This window comes from Ahaetulla prasina, chromosome 2 (assembly GCF_028640845.1).
Source record: "Ahaetulla prasina isolate Xishuangbanna chromosome 2, ASM2864084v1, whole genome shotgun sequence".
NCBI lineage: Eukaryota > Metazoa > Chordata > Lepidosauria > Squamata > Colubridae > Ahaetulla > Ahaetulla prasina.
Genome location: NC_080540.1, coordinates 90,823,674 through 90,843,337, shown reverse-complemented (window position 1 = coordinate 90,843,337; position 19,664 = coordinate 90,823,674). Strand labels below are relative to the sequence as shown.

General features: G+C 37.4%; 1 protein-coding gene across 2 annotated transcripts in view; it reads right to left on the bottom strand.

Annotated features, from left to right (window-relative positions):
- TBC1D9B (TBC1 domain family member 9B) overlaps positions 1 to 19,664 on the bottom strand; it is a 41,787-nt gene that overhangs the window by 6,156 nt on the left and 15,967 nt on the right. The window contains exons 9-19 of one of the 2 annotated variants that reach the window (XM_058168116.1): positions 16,834 to 16,984; positions 16,163 to 16,377; positions 15,206 to 15,323; positions 13,677 to 13,962; positions 12,234 to 12,363; positions 10,968 to 11,066; positions 8,166 to 8,234; positions 6,814 to 7,051; positions 4,306 to 4,371; positions 1,516 to 1,587; positions 1,137 to 1,187 (exon numbers count right to left, since the gene is read on the bottom strand). In XM_058168116.1, the coding sequence (XP_058024099.1) occupies positions 1,137 to 1,187; positions 1,516 to 1,587; positions 4,306 to 4,371; positions 6,814 to 7,051; positions 8,166 to 8,234; positions 10,968 to 11,066; positions 12,234 to 12,363; positions 13,677 to 13,962; positions 15,206 to 15,323; positions 16,163 to 16,377; positions 16,834 to 16,984 (1,495 nt within the window). The remainder of the gene's footprint in view (positions 1 to 1,136; positions 1,188 to 1,515; positions 1,588 to 4,305; positions 4,372 to 6,813; positions 7,052 to 8,165; positions 8,235 to 10,967; positions 11,067 to 12,233; positions 12,364 to 13,676; positions 13,963 to 15,205; positions 15,324 to 16,162; positions 16,378 to 16,833; positions 16,985 to 19,664) is intronic. The other variant, XM_058168117.1, reaches the window with a different exon arrangement.

The following is a 19,664-nucleotide window of genomic DNA, read 5'->3' as shown; positions in this document are numbered from 1 at the left end:
AAAAGGAAGCAGGAGAAGGTCACCTTCCCTTCATTGCTCCTGGTCAGCATAAAAGAATCTGAAGTCTCCTCCACAACAGACTCTTGAGCTTTGTGGTGAAAAAAGGGAGTCATGCCCTGCAACTCTTTCATTAAACAAATGGAGTCCAAGTCTGAGATTAACAAGCACTTGGGGGTTTTCTAAAGTAAATCCAAATGTGTGGAACAAACTACGGACTGATTTTCATCGGGATGTGTATGTGTTTAAAAAACCTCCAATGGAAAGAAGGTGGGAGTAACAGCATTAGAATCATCATCACTGACATTCCGTGATCAAGCAAAAAAAGAGGGCTCACTTGAGATGATCAGACAGAGATTCCTGTATTTTCAAATGAGATACTTCAACTTTTCTTTCAAGTAATGTTGCAGTTGATTCATGATGTCCCAGCCAAGATTGCAATGACTTGGGCATTAAACATTAAGTGGATTTTCTTTGCAATTCCTGCTTCTTTGGGTGTTGGATATTTTTGATTGCTAATGGGAATTTCAATTGTCTTATAGCCTGCATATGGTCTTGGGTAAGATCAATATTCCAATCTCTAAACCCAAGAACTCCCTCTGCCAATAACAGGTCCTTTTGACAGCCAGAACACAAATGACCACAGAGGTGCAGAGCCCAGTGGATAGATGGAAGGACATGGTCACATAGCAGATCTACGAGGCCAACTGGAGCTTGGCAGACTGCTGAACTCAAAACACCTCTTCCATGCTCTGTGAACGAATGCCTGGAAGGGAGTCTTCTATCATGATAGCCAGGAAAGGGCACTTCACTAGTCAATTATCTTGGATTCACTTGCCTCAGCAGTGGACTTCAGATGAGGTGGAATCTCTGTTGTTGGGACATACATCAAAGAAGAGATGGAGGACCGTCTTTGTGAATGAACACAAGCATAAGGCATTTTATACCGAAAACATTTTTGTTTGTGAACAGTGGGTTAGAAATGGGAATACGATGACTAAGGAAACGAATGAAATACTATGGCTGATTGTTTAGCTGTAATATTTGTGGCTTGAAGAAATTCTAAAGCAATTTCATTTTATATTAAGCAGGTCACTTTAGGACATCAATGGCAGCCCGTCTTAGTTGTTCAGACTAACCTTGCAAATCACAACGTAGGAAGAGATCCAGTTCTGAGACAAAAGGAGATACTAGAGAGCAAAGAGAAGAGAGAAATAAAGAAGAAAGGCTTTGAGGACAGGGAGAAATTCAGGAGGAATGAGTGCGAGTCAAAATATAGAATAACAGAGAGAAACCAAGAAAGAAACAAGCTATAAAAGATTTGAGCAAGTACCATGGGTTGTAAAAGGGTATAATTAGTCTGACCTATGTTTCATCTATAAATAACCAAAATCCACAACAGAGGTTGAAACAGTTGTGGGATAATATTCTGATGGAAGAGGAAATAAGAAAATTCTGCTTGGCTTCAATATGTTTACATGCCCACTTTTCCTAACAGATAAAATCTCTCATTTTTACCTTCTGTAGCATTATTATCTGTGAAGTAGTTTGTAGCTTCCTGAGCAGACTCTGCTTCCTCTGAATTGAAAGCTATACAAAAAGGGAAAAAAAGTTAGTGGATGTACACTTCTGTTTCCTTAGGAATTACTTAAGATAGCTCTATATAATTATTCCTGATTACAGTACTGGACTTCAGTTGATCACCTATATCCAATGGAATCTTTCTACTCAGAAAAGGCTCTGTGACCCAACAGAAACTTACACAAAGAAAAAAGGGAGGAGGGGTTCTTAACTGAGTCCCCTTTTCTTCTACAACTTTTCTGTCCACCCTTCAGATCTGTTCTGGGGGATTTGGGAGTTCTGAAACAGCTTTGGAGAGACAAGTGAGTAGTAGGAAAAAGAGGAAATCTGTAGAAACAAAAGCTGCCTTTTCAGAATGGGAAGGCTGCTGTTTTATTTGTTATATAAGGCAATTTCTTACTACACAAATTAAATAAAAACAAAGTGGCCCTAAGTAAGATTGACAGTTCTCCAGGGAATGTAATTTTAGGGTAATATAGAGCTGATGTTAGCCTTTAACATGTCTTAACTTGGCTACAATGCTGAGATTGGCTGAAATATTTCAGAGACACTACATGGCATAACTCAATTAGAATATTGATTGCAACTGGAATACAATTACACTGAACAAATGATTGCTTTCTGTACCATGAAGATGCGGCTTCCATCTTGCATCCATTGCAGGTTCTGGTCTTTCCATATTTCAACTCACTCTTTGCTTACAGTCTTTTAAGTTGAACATACATTGATTGTTATAAGTGAAATCTCTATCTCTCACCTTATTTCCCACAGGGGATAAATTAGCTTTGGGAGTTCCTGTTAGAGTTGTGGAAAGTTTTGCAAGCATAAATCTATTGTTGTATCTGCTGATGCTAAATCCCAGCATGCTGAAGGTGATGCAAAGCCACCAGGAAATACCCAATATCTTAGAAAAACTGCCTCCTCCATATTCTACTCAATTGGTATGAGTTGGTGTTACTTCTCCAATAATTTTAATAGTGTGTTTCTCACCTATCTTACAATTGCTATTAGTAGAGCAATTGTAGCTGGAACTGGGGAAATCTGAGTGTCTTACCTCTTCCTTATTACAAGAATGAGCCCAAGCAAGTCTTGCATATTCTTCTTTTCAGCCCTCAGTTCCAAGCAGAACCTTAGCCCACTTTACTTTCAATTAACCAGATTATCTTCAGGAGAAGTCAAGCCTATAATACCTTAATATACCTTATAAATGAGATATCTATCATCAGTGCACCAATCAAAGAAGCCAGGCTATCCCAAAGAATCATAACTGGAGTAACAGCCTATCAGGGTAAAAGATGTTATTAAAGAAAATATTTGAGATTTTTCATGACAAAGATGAATCCATTTGCCTGTCAAAGTACACTGCTTCCCTTGAATTTGATGAAAGAAAAGAACTCTGATGACTCTTAGTAGTTTTGTACGGGATGGCAGGATTCTGTGAAATCATGGCACAAATGCTATCAGGTGAAACATAGATCCACTAATACGCCCTCTGAAAATAGTCATTCAAGTTTAAGTGAGATCAGTGGGAACCATCCTACATCTAGTATAGACAGGTCCTTCTTGATGTCTATATTGGCCAAAAAACTGCTGGAAGGACAACGAGAATTAACAGGGTTCTTCTTCCAACAAAAATAATTTTATAGGAAAAATGAGGCAATTATTATGTCAAAGCTAAGCATTAGTCAGAACTTCTTGGATGAGAAGTAAAACATCTTTAAGGAAAAACAAAATCTGGTTGCCTTTTGAAAAAGCATTTTTGAAGCAGTTAGTAAGTAAGGACTACTAATACTTCAGCTGAATTTAAAGCAAAATTTCTTGTACTTAAATTTTGATAATCTCAAAATTATCTTCCCTCAACTCAGATATATACTCAGGAGCTAAATGGAGTCTGTGAAGAGAAGAGCATGTTAGGGAGTGCTCATGTCAACTGCCTGTGTTACCATTGTATTTTACATGGTGATCAGGGCTTCAACACTAGCACTACACTACAGTCCTCGGAATACTTCCATAATTTTAATAGGCCTACACACCCAAAAGAGAAGCATTGTCTACATTTCAGTAGGAAGTGATTTGACCCCCGTCTTCCTTTCTGTAGAAAAAGATATGACATAAATGGAAACAAATCCAACAGCCAAAGCACTTAGCCAAAATGTATGAATTATTCTGCAAAGATATTAAAATTAGGCAGGGATGAAAAAGCTCACAGAAAATTAAAACTAGAAAAGTCTATGTCTTATAAATATATTAATGAGTATGTTCACTAATAACCACATCATCAATTAATTCATACAAATTAAGTCAATTAAGATTTACAAGGCAAATATATATAATTAAAAACTGTCTTGGGGCTACATATTCATTAAGTTCTGTACATAGAATAATTCTGTCTTCTTCTTTTATGGTAATAGGCCAATCCTAACTATTGTGTGAAGAAAAAACTCACCTAGGCCCATCTCTTAACAAAACATATAAAGAAATCATCACCATTTCTGCCGATGGGTTTTTTCTTCATTAATCTGAGCGTGGATGGAGAAATTAAAACCTCTCTACCTATGTACACTAAATTTCTGCATACCTATACTAAAATTAGTAATATTATTTATGTTATGGGTAGATTATTGTAATCAATTATATGTACTATTAGTCTAGTAAATTTAATAGAACAGCCTTAAGAAATTTGTAATCCTTAACCCCCACCAACAAAAGTGTGAAAGAAGTGATCACCTGGAGGCAAATGTAGTTTGTAAAGGAGTTTCAGCTTCTCAGTCAGATCACCATGATACATTCCACCTGTTGGGATCAGAAAAATACCTAGATTTTAGAAGTATTCAGAGATAGCTTTTTTCTGATGGATCTTTATGCCTAATAACTATGGTGTGGAAGTTTAGCTGGTAAAGTTTTTCCTATTCCTATAATGAGGTTAAAACTTGTTTTTATGTTTTTTCTCTCAACATGATTGATTTTCATTCATTTATTTACATCAATTTATTTATATGCCACTCTTCTAGCGATTCTAGATGGCTTACAGTCTATGACACGGGTGTCAAATTCGCGGCGTCATGTTACCATCACATGACGTTTTGTGACATTTTTTCCTTTGCAGAGCTGGGTGAGCGTGGCTTGCATGTGATGCATCCTGCCCGCGAGCCGCCAGTTTGACATCCCTGGTCTATGAATTTAAAACATCCATAAAATAACTATTAAAAAACCTCACAGTAAATAACATTGTGAGTAGTAATAAAAACCATTGGATACCCAAGAACTGTCTTGGCCATGTTTCCTAGAGAACAAAAGAGCAGAGGCCTATCGGATCTCAGGGGACACACTGCTCTAGAGAGCGAGGCCAATAATAGGAATGGCATCCTATAGATTCCAACCTGTCTGTGTTCTTTTAGATTGACACCAAGACCATTCTCTCTCTGGTAGACCATTTACAGCAAGCAAATTCTACTTGGAGAAGATGCTTCCATAATATGGACCCAAGCTATACATGGTTTTACAGGTAGTCCTCAACTTTCAGCCACTCGTTTAACAACTGTTTGAAGTTATCATGGCTCAGAAGAGGTGCTTTATGGTCTGTAAAGCACTTTCAGCCATTGTAAAACATTGCACCCCCACCCCCACCCCGGTCATATGTTTGCTTAGAAATCTGTTCTCACTTACAACCCATTGCCAAGCACCCTGTGAATATGTGATTCCCATTTGCAATCTTCTTTGTTAGTTCCTCAGAAAGTCAGTGGGGAAATTGATAGGAAAGGTTGTAAGCTGCTGCCATTTGCTAAATGATTTCCTCTCCCTTTCCCACATACATATAAGATTTTAAACCTGTAAAAAAATAAATAGTTCCTCATGGGAAATAAAACTTATTTTGGCCATCTTGGCTATTGTAAGCCATAACAAAGATAAGTGACTTCATGACTTTAGAAAGTAGACTATGGGGGACTAAAAATTCTAAGCAGAAGGGGGAAAAAAATACAACCATATTCTTGATTTCAGTTAACACTGGGAGTCACAAAATGACACAAAACATTATAATATTGAAAACATTAAAGGAGATTGTTGAAGAATGGAGCCAGAAATTAATAACTACAATATCAACACTGTTAGTTAATGATATCTGTTTCTATGTTCAAAAGATGTTAATGAAGGAATGACAGATGTTGGAAAATTTTATCTGACAAGACAGAAAAACTATGCAAAGTGGAACTGCAAATCACCGGCCAAGAAAATGATTTTGAAAATGACTCTTTACCAAATGTACAATTGAAACTGGGCAAAACTTTAACAATTTAAAGGGAAATACAAATGATAAACCAAGAGAATGGTCTGAAAAATGTTTTCTTATTGTATTTATAAAAGACACTTGTTAAAGCCTTGAAGAAATCTATGTGATGGGATCAAGAAGAATTAAAAAGAAATCAAATTCTATGACAATATTGATTGATTAAATATTATGGCTGCTAGAAGAAAAAGAAAGGAATATAAAGTTATTTTATTTGATCAACGGTAAAATAAAACATTTTTTGCAAAGTTCTGACAACTCATTATGGAGTTTTTGCTGATATCAGGATTGAAAAAATAATGTTTAATAGATTTGCTTATAGATGGCAATCATAGTCAATCAATAAGTAAGTATTTTAACTGTAAACATAAAAGAAATTTGGCTGAGAGATACCAGTTTGTTCAAAGACATTGAGCTTATATTGAATAATGGAATAATTTGAGTTTTGAATCAGACCCTAACCCTCATCCTACTCCTGAGCTACATATATTTGCCACTATTGCATACTTGTTCATGCTTCTGTCAGTCAAATACAAATATTTTAAAAACAACTTAAACCTGTAAATAGCTTGGTTGGATTCCTGAGTAAGTAAGATGCAATGGTCAGGAAGACTATTATTTTTATCCACCCTATGGGGAAGATGAGTCACTCTAATAATATGTTTTGATTTAACTTTCTTCAGAAATTGTCGCAGAATTTTGCAGTTTTGTTTGGGGCTACTGTATTTAAACTAGATGACCACTGGGTGGCAATAAAGAATGAGAGTTTTCTGTATCTCTCTGTATTCTATAAAGAATGGAAGTCAGTGATGAAGACAGCCTCAGCCTCAATCCCAGCTCAAAAACCTTTTTCACTTGAAATCAAATAGCTGCATCACTCTAGTGTTGTGTTACTTTTCACCAATGGTTTAACATATAAGACTAGATGCTATGTCAGACAAGCTACTTACTCATGCCTGTTGCAAACTCTTTAAAGTTAATAAGGGAATCTTTGTTTTCATCCAGAAGTCGGAACATTCTTTCTGCAAGCACCGGCGTGTGGAGTCCACAAGACCAAGGTGTAAGGGAAGCAAACAGGTCTTTGAACTGCTCAAGGTTGATGCGGTACTGCTCCAAGTAGGGTAGGCTCTGGTCTCGTTGAGCAGCTGAAGTACGATTTCCCCAGTAACAGGTCATTAAGTGCTTTGCCTATAAACAAAATGAATGATTTATTAGATCTGCATACTTCCTTTATTTTGTACAAAGTAACATACAGTCACTCCCTCTTCCTATTTCCCTAAAACAAAGCTGTGAGAGGTTGGGCTGAGAGAGAGAGAGTGACGCTTTAAAAAAAAAATCTATCAGCCTTGAAGACAGAATTTAAAGGATTAGACACGGCTTTTAATCAGTTCTGAAAAATGCAAGAAAATGAAAAGGATAATTATAAAGAATCCAATCAATTTGCAAACAGAACAAAGCAGAAATTGTTCAATAATGTAGAAGGATAGTTTGGGAATAAATAGGGTTTTCTGGCAGTTCTAAAGCCTTTGAAATGGTACAGTTACCTGAAAAGTTGGTTCTAACACTGTAATGCAGGGGTCTCCAACCTTGGCAACTTTAAGACTTGTGGACTTCAACTCCCAGAATTCCTCAGCCAACTTTGCTGAGAGTTGAAGTCCACAAGTCTTAAAATTGCCAAGGTTGGAGACCCCTGCTGTAATGAACACTCTACTATTTTTCTTTGTTTAACTGTGATCATTTTAAAGGCCTTGGTTGAAATCACAATAGTCTTCAACCTCTGTGTTTGGAAAATTAGGAATTCATGTTTGTTAGGTAAGAAAGTCTATTAAAGGATATTGCTACCAGAAATTCTAAACAAAACACAGATAGAATCCAAGGCAAAATATTTTTTCCCCAGCTACCAAGAACTTGCATCTTTGATTGGAGATTGGTTGAAATACTGCTCTTTTTCCTGAAGAAAAACTAAATAAATCTTTTAAGAGATCTTATTTTGTTAGGCTGATTTAGCTTTTGTTTTGTTTTTGTTTCATTACATTCATTACATTACATCTTGTAATGCTAAACAAATACATAACAAAAAGCTGAATCAGCCCAACAAAATAAGATCCCTTTTAATTTTGTTGGATTTCCTCTGTTTTCTCAACTGCAAAGATAAAGTCAAACTGTCTGAACATAAAAGTTATTTAATACACCACCAGCTTGGATCCTGAAATCTCTGTAATTTAAAGGAGTTTTCATAAGCATGCTTTATCTCTACTCGCAGCAATAATAAAAAGGCTAATGTTTAGTCAAGGTCTCCCACCTTAAATACTACATAAAGATCTTCTAATTCTTGCATAGAAAAGCCAATGTCTCCAGATACAGCTCGGACCTGTAGAAATCACAGAAGCAAATACATCTTAGTTCTGTCAGCTGGGAATCTGGAAAGGATAGATTTAGAGAAATCCATATTTTTTAAAGCATGGCTTTGAAAAGGAAGTAGCATTTAATGATTTTGAACAGGATGTTGTTGTCTGTATTCATGAGGTTCCGATCTGTAAGATCAGAAGATTCTAAAAACTGAATAACAAATAAAAAGAACAAATCTATTCTCTTGAATTGAGTCAATAAGCACAAAAAGATGGTCAAAAGTATTATATGTACTGAATTTCCTGCATTCAGTGCATTATCATTGGGAGCAGGAACAGGAAATGGGTCGATTTTTTCTTCTGCTCAGCTTTTTTCTCAATATGCTCATTGTCTAACTTCTACAAGGGCATTAGAGACAATTGCTTGATATCTGATGCTATCTGGAGGGAAGGAATATCACAAACAACAGACAAAAACAGTAGCAAGAAAATGTGAAAGCCACTCTTCCCTTGAGATTCCCAGATAGAGCAATTCAGAGAATTGAAAGGTCACTATTTCCTGTTACATTTTCAATAGGAGAAAATAAGACAGAAAATTAGCTAGTATGGGTCTCTGGTAAATCTGCCAACGTATTTTCATAAAGAAAGCTGGAATGCTTTCAAATCAGCCGGCTATGGGATAAAAATTAAAAAAGAAATCATAATGTTGCTTATGAGGAAAACAGCAACTCTCAGTGGATACAGAAATTACCCTACTAATAAATTATTGAATTGCGAACTTTTGTTGATACAAATAAATCTGTCTGTACTCACAAGTCAGGAGAAGGCAGGAAAGAGTGAGTTTATAGCACATTGGAATACATATTTTGCATGCTGAATACATATGTGGCACATGGGAATACATATGCAGTGTGCTGGAAACTAATCCTTCTCCTGACTTCCAGAATATTTATAATAATAATAACAGAGTTGGAAGGGACCTTGGAGGTCTTCTAGTCCAACCCCCTGCCCAGGCAGGAAACCCTACACCATTTCAGACAAATGGTTATCCAACATTTCCTTTAAAATTTCCAGTGTTGGAGAATTTACAACTTCTGCAGGCAAGTTGTTCCACTGATTAATTGTTCTAACTGTCAGGAAATTTCTCCTTAGTTCTAAGTTGCTTCTCTCCTTGATTAGTTTCCACCCATTGCTTCTTGTTCTACCCTCAGGTGCTTTGGAGAATAGCTTGACTTCCTCTTCTTTGTGGCAACCCCTGAGATATTGGAACACTGCTATCATGTCTCCCCTAGTCCTTCTTTTCATTAAACTAGGCATACCGAGTTCCTGCAACCGTGCTTCATATGTTTTAGCCTCCAGTCCCCTAATCATCTTTGTTGCTCTTCTCTGCACTCTTTCTAGAGTCTCAACATCTTTTTTACATCGTGGCGACCAAAACTGAATGCAATATTCCAAGTGTGGCCTTACCAAGGCATTATAAAGTGGTACTAACACTTCACGTGATCTTGATTCTATCCCTCTGTTTATGCAGCCCAAAACTGTGTTGGCTTTTTTGGCAGCTGCTGCACACTGCAGCTGCCAAAAAAGCCAACACAGTTTTGGGCTGCTGGCTCATATCTAAATGGTTGCCCACTAGGACTCCAAGATCCCTCTCACAGTTACTACTATTGAGCAAGGTACCACATATCCGGTACCTGTGCATTTTGTTTTTTTGGCCTAAATGTAGAACCTTGCTTTTTTCACTGTTGAATTTCATTTTGTTAGAAAGCGCCCAATGTTCTAGTCTGTCAAGATCTTTCTGTATCTTGAGCCTATCTTCTGGAGTGTTAGCTATTCCTGCCAGCTTGGTGTCATCTGCAAATTTGATGAGTTCCCCATCTATCCCCTTGTCCAAGTCATTGATGAAGATGTTGAAGAGTACTGGGCCTAAAACAGAGCCTTTGGGTACTCCACTGCATACTTCCCTCCATGTGGATGTAGTTCCGTTGAGGACTACACGTTGAGTGCGGTTGGTCAGCCAGTTAGGAATCCATCTGGTGGTGGTGCTGTCTAACCCACATTTTTCTACTTTATCTAGTAGTAGGTTATGGTCTACTTTATCAAATGCTTTACTGAAGTCCAAGTAAATTATATCGACAGCATTTCTCTGGTCTACTAATTTTGTCACTTTGTCAAAGAATGCAATAAGATTAGTCTGGCATGATCTGTTTTTGACAGATTGTTGACAGACTGTTTTAGGTTGGAGTTATAGAAGCTGTCAGGTTTTACTGTTAATGCTGCCCCTTATCTATGGCAAGAACTCCACTAGCATGTTTTTATTCTTACAGGAGTTGAGAACAAAACGGACTTAATGAATAGCCTCTCTGAATGTAACTAGTAGTAAGTAGAGAATTTTCTGTACCAGTATCAGAATCAACTAAAATGCCATATGTATAAAGCTTTCTATTTTTCCAGAACAATTAATTATAGAATTATGCCAAATATTGTGGCTGTGAAATCTTCAGCTTAACACCAGTCTTAAGGGAGACTGATAATACTTCTAATCAATATTCAAATTAGCGACATACCACGACATACCATTATACTACCATACTACATACCTGGCTTTAGAAAATAAAGAATATCATGACAAGTAGTTATTTTATCTAATTAACTTCTTGATATTATTTAGCTTAACTTAGCCTCAAAGATTCCAAATAGGAGAAACAAAATCAGTCAACTTAATACAAGCTTATAAAAATATGGATACAACTTACCACACTTCTCTTAGCAGTGTCTTCTAAAGAATGGATTACCTTCAATCTTTGTTTAAAACGCATCTGTTCAATGTCATCCGCTTTCAAGTGGCTGAATTTCTGCAGTGGAAATGAATATTGGGGTTTATAACTAAATCCACAGAAAATACCATACGTTTGAAAAAAAACAGACCTACACTCATTTGATGGAATACTTTTACTTAGCAATTATTTGACTGATGATGAAGCAATGCTTGCAGAAGTGATGGTGGCCAATCATAGCTCCATAGCCATGTTTGGAAGCTATGGGGAAAATTGATCCCATAGATTTGTACTGCAAAAATAAGCCAAGCCACTAGATCCGTGATGGCGAACCTATGGCACATGTGCCACAAGTGGCACGTGGAACCATATCTGCGGGCACGCGGGCCATTGCCCTAGCTCAGGTCCAGCGCACATGAGTGCAGCAGCCAGCTGATTTTCGGTTGGCCCACCCACACTGCCCCTCACCTCCCAGGAGTCTCAACATGGCCCGTTTTGGATGCCAGGTAAGTACAGGGCTCACATGGAGGCTGTAGGAGGGTGTTTTCAGCCTCCGGAGGGTCCTTGCGGGGGGAGGCCGTTTTTGGTCTTCCCAAGCTCCAGGAAAACTTCTGGAGCCTGGGGAGGGCGAAAAACAGGTTTACTGGGCTTACCAGAAGTCTGGAAACAGGCTGTTTCTGGCCTCCAGAGGCTTCAGGGAAACCTGCTAGGCCCAAAACAAGGTGCAGGGGAGTCACGCATGCATACACGGGAGGCACTGAATTATAGATGTGGGCACACACGCGCGTGACCCACACGCACTGCCCCCACTTTTGGCACGCGATAGCAAAAAGGTTAGCCATCACTGCACTAGATAATTACAAAGAGGCAGAGCTTTCAATATCTCTTTGCTACCCCCTAGTGCTCATCTGGAAGTCAAATTTGGAAGTTCTAATAGAAAATGAAGAGGGAATAGATATGGTATGATAGCCAATGGTAGCAGCAGTAAGAACCACCTGAAAACATAGGATTGGTTTTAGGGAACAAAAACCAAAACCAATTAAAAGAAAAATGGGTTAAGAAAGGAATAATTAAAGCTAAATGATTTATCCATTGCATTCTTCATAAAACAGTTGACCCCCATACCTTGAATGTGTGAATGCTTATATTAAAGACATATTTCCGATTAATAGAGACTACAAGGTCAGTATTTAACTCATTTAAAAATATCAAAGTAAAAATATAAGATTTATATTATCTTTTGACCTCATAGGCTGTTCTTATAAGTTCAAAAATATCAATTTCCACTGGTGGATCATCCCCACTCGTCAATAAAGCATGGAGGTGAGGAATAGGTGGGAAAATACTCTGCCGATTAACCACATTATCCAGGTACCTACAAAAAATAAAAACAAAAATTAATACAGAATTTTGGATTAGTGCATAATCTGAAGATTATGGTCAGGAAAGTCTATATAATTTATTTAATAAAATATATGTCTGAGACATCTTTCATTAAATTTTAAATTAAAATAATTAAGATGACATTTATGATTCAAGATATTTGATTCATTCATATATTATAATTAAATTACATATTAATAATAATGTAATGCTATATTATTGTGTAATTAATGTACTGACTATATTGAAGCATTTTCGTCTTTGATAAAGAAAAAATGTAATAATCATATATAAATGTGTGTGTGTGTGTGTGTGTGTGTGTGTGTGTGTGTGTGTGTGTGTGTGTGTGTGTATGTTTTCATAGGTTTTCACGGGTATAGGTATGTAGGTCTTGGCATTTTCGAGTCTTTTCCCGGAAAGACCAATCTGCAGACACCCACTCCATCTACCAAACAGAATGCAAACACAGAGCCAACCAACCCGCTCACAGCAACACTCCCCAGCTCGACCAATCTGCAAACACCCACTCCATCTACCAATCAAGATACAACCACACAGCCCACCAACCTGCTCACAGCAACACTCCCCACCTCCCCATCAGTATTTATAGAGAGACGGCAGCTCCGACCTCTCTTTGCTTGAGAAGCACGAAGCTGAAGACACCAACCTGAAGATGATGAGTGAGACCTTGTCGAAACGTCACCAAGATACTCTGAACCTTACATGGGAAAAGACCCGAAAATGCCAAGACCTACATACATACATACCTCAGAAAATAAATACATACATACATACATATACACACCCTCATAACTGTGATTTAAAATTACCTTGTAAACTACCTTTTTAAGCACATATTTTTTGATGTGGCCCTCTTTCTCAGCCTGCAGCTGAAGCTACCTAATGTTGTATTTATCTGCTCTAACCATTAAATATTGTTATCATTTTCTCCTGACACAAGCAGAATTGTGCATGATTTGAGACATCTTGGTGATAATTGCAGTAATGATGTAGCAAATCCTGAACTCAGTCTAGCTCCTGTTAGCCATTTTTGGCTGCTGAAGACATGGCACATTTCTTACTTGGTGACTTTTTCCTGCTGGCTATTTTGATTTGACAATAGGAGATATTGGGCACAACACATTATTTATATATTATGTAGGCTTATTTACATATGTAATGATATTAAAATATCTTCCTGGCAGGCACTTTGCACAATGGAGCAGTCTAAAAAAGGGTATAATTTTAAGATGGAAAGTCTCTTCCCCTCCCCCAGCTTAATTCTGAAACTAAAAACAAAGCTACCTGCCCAAGACAGTCATGGCTTCACCTTCGTCACAGCAATTTAACAGCTTGTCCATGTTGGCATCCAGGATGGCCAGGGATACCTGCAAGATGACCTTTATGCCTTCATAGAAGAAACAGTCAACAATGACCACTGCGCTTTCAAAAGGCATGACGCTAAGGAAAAGTGTGAGGAACCAAGATAGTGATATGCTGGAAATGACTCCTAAATCTTGCATCTTCTCAGACAGCTGGGGAAGGCAATCTCTTGTTAATTCTTCAAAGATGCCTTGGTCTACTAGTGCACCTGAATAGGCAACAGAGAAATAAGTGTTATCTGTGGTATTACAAGAGGAAGAGTGTTAAACAAGGTTCTATTACAAATGCTGATTTGGCCAAACCAAATAAATAAAATCTGGGGTACTTTGTAATGATATATGCATTGCCAGTACTTGGATTCACTATATATTACTTATCTGGCTTCACTATATATTATTTATCTTCATGGGAGTGATTACTATCAGCTACAAAATCCTATTGCAAAGTTTGAATTGCAGCAGTTTTTTCACAAAGTGAAAACTATCTCCTGAAATAGAATCACAGAGTGATAAATATTAATCTACTTTTGAGAAAGGTACACCATTTCTGATTTACCATGTTTTTCAAGCTTCTTTACTTCTGTGTATTTTGACAGCAAGATAAAACCTGAATTTGCAGATTCTGTACTGGATTTGTCCATAATAATATAACTACTTCTCATAAAAGTATTAGGATTCCATATTTAGGTTTCATTTCTGCTCTTGTCGCTGAACACTGATAATGTTGCTTCTCATACTATATGCTTCTGATTTTATTGACATATTCTGCAACTTCTTGGTAGATTTTTAAGATTGCCTGACCCCAATTTATAATCATTCTAGTTCCATAAATATTTTGAAAAGATGGTATCCTTTTCAGACTTGGAAAGAAACAATATTTTGCAACTTTTCAGTGCTGATTAAAATCTTATCAGGAAGCCTTATATACTGCAAAAAATAACATGGTAAAGCTCAAAAGAATATAAGGATGAGAACAGTTCAGGAGGAAATGCTATGGAGCTAAGAAGGGTATGGAAATATATTAATACCTTTGAGATATCTTATTTGATTTCAGGAAGATATTTATCTATTATTTTAATTAACAGTATTATTAAATGGGGTTGTTATAAACCTATAGAAATTCATTACATTAATACAATTTGAGAGAATCACACTAAACTGGCTATGAAAATTCAAGAATTTCAACCCCGGAACATTTTTAAGAAGTTTGAATAAGGTTTAATTATTATGGTTTTACCCAGATTTGAAAATGAAAAGACAGCTCCTGTAATTAATTTGAACTGTGCAATTCTAACACTATTTTAATTATACAAAATCAGCAAAGCTAATCTTCTGAACATTCATCCACTTGTCCTAAAGGCAACTATCCAGCTATTTTGCAACTAAAGATCTCACTCTTGAGTGCTTCAGATTCTTTTGTGCCAATTAATCTCAGCTTTCAAAGTGACTTACCAACCACTCTAGTGTTATAGTAATCTGGCAGCATTCTCTCACACAGGGCTACGAGGAGCCAGAAAGCTTCTTCTTCATTACAATACAGAAGCAATACTGATGTCACTATGTTCATGGCCTGACAAATATGAAGACAAACATGCACATACATAACCATTAATATTGGATAGGGAGCATATTTAAAAAGGCATGTATTTATTTGCTTTCCAATTTGTCAGAGCCTCAGATATAAATTATAAATGAAGAAGGCATTGTAGAGCTCAGAATCATATCCTTGGCTCTATACCACTACTTTGAGAAAGTAGGTTGCATCTGGAAATCTTAGTGTTAAATATTAAGCACAAGATAGAAACCTTTGTTATATAAATATTTTAATGTATTTTGTAGTTTGTCAATGCCACACCCAGCTTTAGATGTAAAATCTAAGCATTCTTATATTAACCATAACAGTTTAGAAATTAATCATTACTAATGCAAGCAATTTTATCTTAAAAGTTTAAGTTATTTAACATCTGTTAATAATCTCATCAAGATTGTATAAACACTACTGTAGCAAAATATTATGTAAAATTTATAATAATAAAACGAGAGATAATAAAACATCCTCCTTTCACTGGGGAAATGAAAGAGGAAGAGAGATATTCTTATACGCCCTTATATAATCTCACTTATCCTTTCTCTTTCTCTTCCTTTTTTTTCCCCTCCAGAACTTTTTCAGGGTAGAATTCCTTTTTCTCAAGAAGCGCATGAAGATGGAAAGAGTATACAAAACAGAGGCTGGGGAATCACACAGCCCCACAGATTGCTCAACTATGCCCAAATAGTGGTCTCGGAAGGCAATAATATATTCCTATTCATGAAAGAAGGGAGAGGCTGAGCTTCAAATCAAACTATGGCCAAGCTGTGAGAAGGAGTGCCATCAAACTACTAGTTAATTTAAAAATATCGTTCCCTTACCTGGCAGTATCCAATTGTAGGATTCCGAAAAGCATATGCTGTTAGTACCCTTCTAAGAGCAGCAATTCCTAGTTCATTCTGAAAGGCAGGATGCTCCGGCATTGAACGATGCAGGTCTCTTTCAATTTCTTCAGTGGCAAGGCTATACTTTCCCAAAGATTGTTTCACCAAATCACTGTAATACCCAGGGTGAGTGGCCATCTCATTCCAGGCCCCTGTATTGACACACAAACATTATTTTTCTTGCGCACTGCATTCAAGATGTGATTCAGGCTGAGGCTGAATCAAAGAAAAGATTTCCTGCAGATTATCAAGCCTTTTGCAGTTGGTTTACACTGAGGACTAAATGCTTGAGGTTAATAAGAATGATATATTTAGAAAAGATATTTTAAAGATCTTTTTGCATTGATCTTTTACTTACTTCGCATTCCATTTTAGCAAACTTAAAGAAAAATACTTTGATGGAAAAAAGCCTCACAATTGTCTGAAGCAACTGGCTTAGAACTAAGAAATGCTAGCTCTGGGAATAGTAATTGCTGACTTTTCAGGTCACCTGCAGTTTGGGGAGCAATTTCATTTTAATGGCAGTAGTACTATGCAACTGTGTAGCAGAGGAAAATATTTTCTCTTTAAGTCAGGAATCTATTGTGCATATTTAGCAAGAATGTCACCTGAAAACAGAAGCCACAGTTCTCCACGAAGACTCTCTGGAATTCCTTTCTGCACCAGTTCACGAGTCTTGGCTGTCCGGTACATACACATGCCCCTCCCATATTCAAAAAAATGAATGTTCCAAGATTCTTCTTTCATTGTCTCCTTTGCCTGAAGAGGAAAGGATAGAGGGGAACACACCACTGTTATGGATGTTGAGGAGAGGTATGATAATTTGGGGGGGGGATGATCATTATGAAATGCTGTGACTTACATACTTGCATCACAAATACATAATCACAAGGTCATCAGAATTTTATAATGGTGCAAATAGATAATGGTGGAATATGCACAATAGCACATTCTGACATCATTGTGATTTGCTGCAGACACTGCAAGCCGCTGGAAACTTCTGAAGCGCCAAGTATTTTTCTTCTTCCCCTCGACTGCAGCATTTTCACTCTATCAGTAATTTATAAACATTGATCTCTAATAGTAACTTACAAAAATGCTGAAACAGAAATACATGAAATATGATATGAAAAAGTTTTCCTCCGAACTGGTTAAAAAGGAATTCGAGTGCAAAATAGTAGCATGGTTCTTGAATTGTATTATCTAGATTGGCATACGTAAAATGAATTTTATCTCAATCTATAACTGTGTCAGAACACAGATTAACATTCTATTCCATCTCAGAGGTTAACTTTTGTAGATGTTTAAAATATGGCTGCAAACATGTCTTAATGAGCACATTACTAACAGCTAGTTTGCTTAAAATCCTGGATTAGAAACTAGGAGAGTATGAGTTCTAATCTTCCCTAACTATAGAAGCTGGCTGAGTGATCTTGGGGAGTCATGCTCTCTCAGCCCAATCAACCTCACAGGCTTGGGGAAAATATGACAAAGGAACTGGTACCTTTAGCTGTACAAAAAAAGAAGCATCTTATAAATCTAATAAATTCTTTAATACAAAGTAGCACAATTAACTGAATTTATCTGTAATACAAGACAATACATCATATCCTAGATTAAAAATAAACACCTAGTTTCCAAAGGAAAACAAACACCAAGAATTAATTGCTCCTTGTAACTTTTGCACTATTTGATGGACTGGTTTTAAACAAAAATTCCTTAAAGATATTTTTATATGAACAGTTAGTGTTAATAGATTTGGTCTTGTACAAACTTTCTTTAGGGTTCAAATGCATAGCCTTATTTCGTCTTATTGATATCTTCAACATTCAATTTATTTATCTGTCAAATTTGTATGGCCGTCATCTCACACAAAGTGGCATACAATAAAACCCACTATTAAAACTTTCTGCAAAACCAATTAAAACAGTAAACATAGATTAAAAACAAAACCACAAGCAGAAGAATATCACCATCATGCAAGGTCCCTAACACCAAGGAATCCACAAGCCTATTGAAAAAAACACTTGTTTCCAGAAGGTGACAAGGGTTGGGGCTAACCTCCCCTCACAAGGAACGGTGTTCCAAAGAGTAGGTACAATGGCAGAAAAGGCTTGTCTTCTAGATCCCACTGCATGTGATTCTTTCACAGATGGGACCCACAGCAGGCCTCTCCTGCCAGACATAATATGACAGGTAGATCACAAAGGGACAATTCCAGTGGTGGGTTGCTTCCGGTTCTGTCCGGTTCTATAGAACCGGTAGTAAAACTGGCAGGAGGCTACACCAATCCATCCCGATGTCATCAAGGGGCTTCTGTGCATGTGAACCGGTAATAAAGTCAAGCAGAACCCACCCCTGGACAATTCCTCAAATTGGCCCCATACTGTATCATGTATCATGTTGGCCCCACACTGTATCATGTAAAGTCCAAACTGGCAACATGAATTGGATTTGAAAGCAATCTGGCAATCAGTGTAGAGATATAAAATGTGACCTCTATAGAGCATACATAACTGACTGTTCCTCATTTTACACCGGTTGAAGCTTCCAGATACTCTTAGAGCAGCTCCATGTGGAATGCATTAGAACAGTCCATAAGAGAAATGACTAAGACATGAGTAACTGTGAGCAGGAGCATTATGATCCAGGAATGAGCCTAACTGGTACAGAACCCAAAGTTGTGTAAGCACCCTCCTAGAAATTACTATGTGCTCCTTGACCCCCAGTTTGCAAGTCGGGTATATCTGGGGCAGTGCCGCCCAATCTAGTATCAAAGATGGTAAAGTCTCAGATCCAGAAGGCCCTAAAAACCAAAGCCACTCAGTCTTGCCAGGTTTCAGCTGAAGCCTGTTGCTCCCCATTCAGACCTCACAGCCTTCAAACATTGGAACAGGACATCTACAGCATTGCCTAGTAGTTCATCAGGAGTAGAAAGATATAATTAAATATCAGCAGCAGCATTTCAGTCCCTGATGATGGATGCTCTTCTGTAACAGTCACATGTAGATGACAGGAGCAGAGAGAGCACTGAACCTTGCGGTATCGTACATAGTACTGGATCTCTCACTCTGGGTCAATACTGACTGGTATTGGCCCCTGAGGAAGGAAGAAAACTAACACAATACTGTGCCACCCATTCCCAATCCCTAGAGGTGATTCAAAAGGATACCATGCCTGATGGTATTGAAAGCCAATAAGAGGTCAAATATAGCCAAGATGGATGCACTACCCTCATCCTGCACCCGCCACAAATCACCCAAAAGAGCAGCCAATGCCATTTCTGTTATATTCAGAATTGAAGCCTAACTGAAAAGGGTTCAGATAATCCACTTCATCTACAGTCCACTGAAGCTGTGTATGACCACTTTCTCCATAATCTTACCTCAAAAAGGGAGGTTTGGACATTGGACAAAAATTGTCCAGCATGGTGGGATCC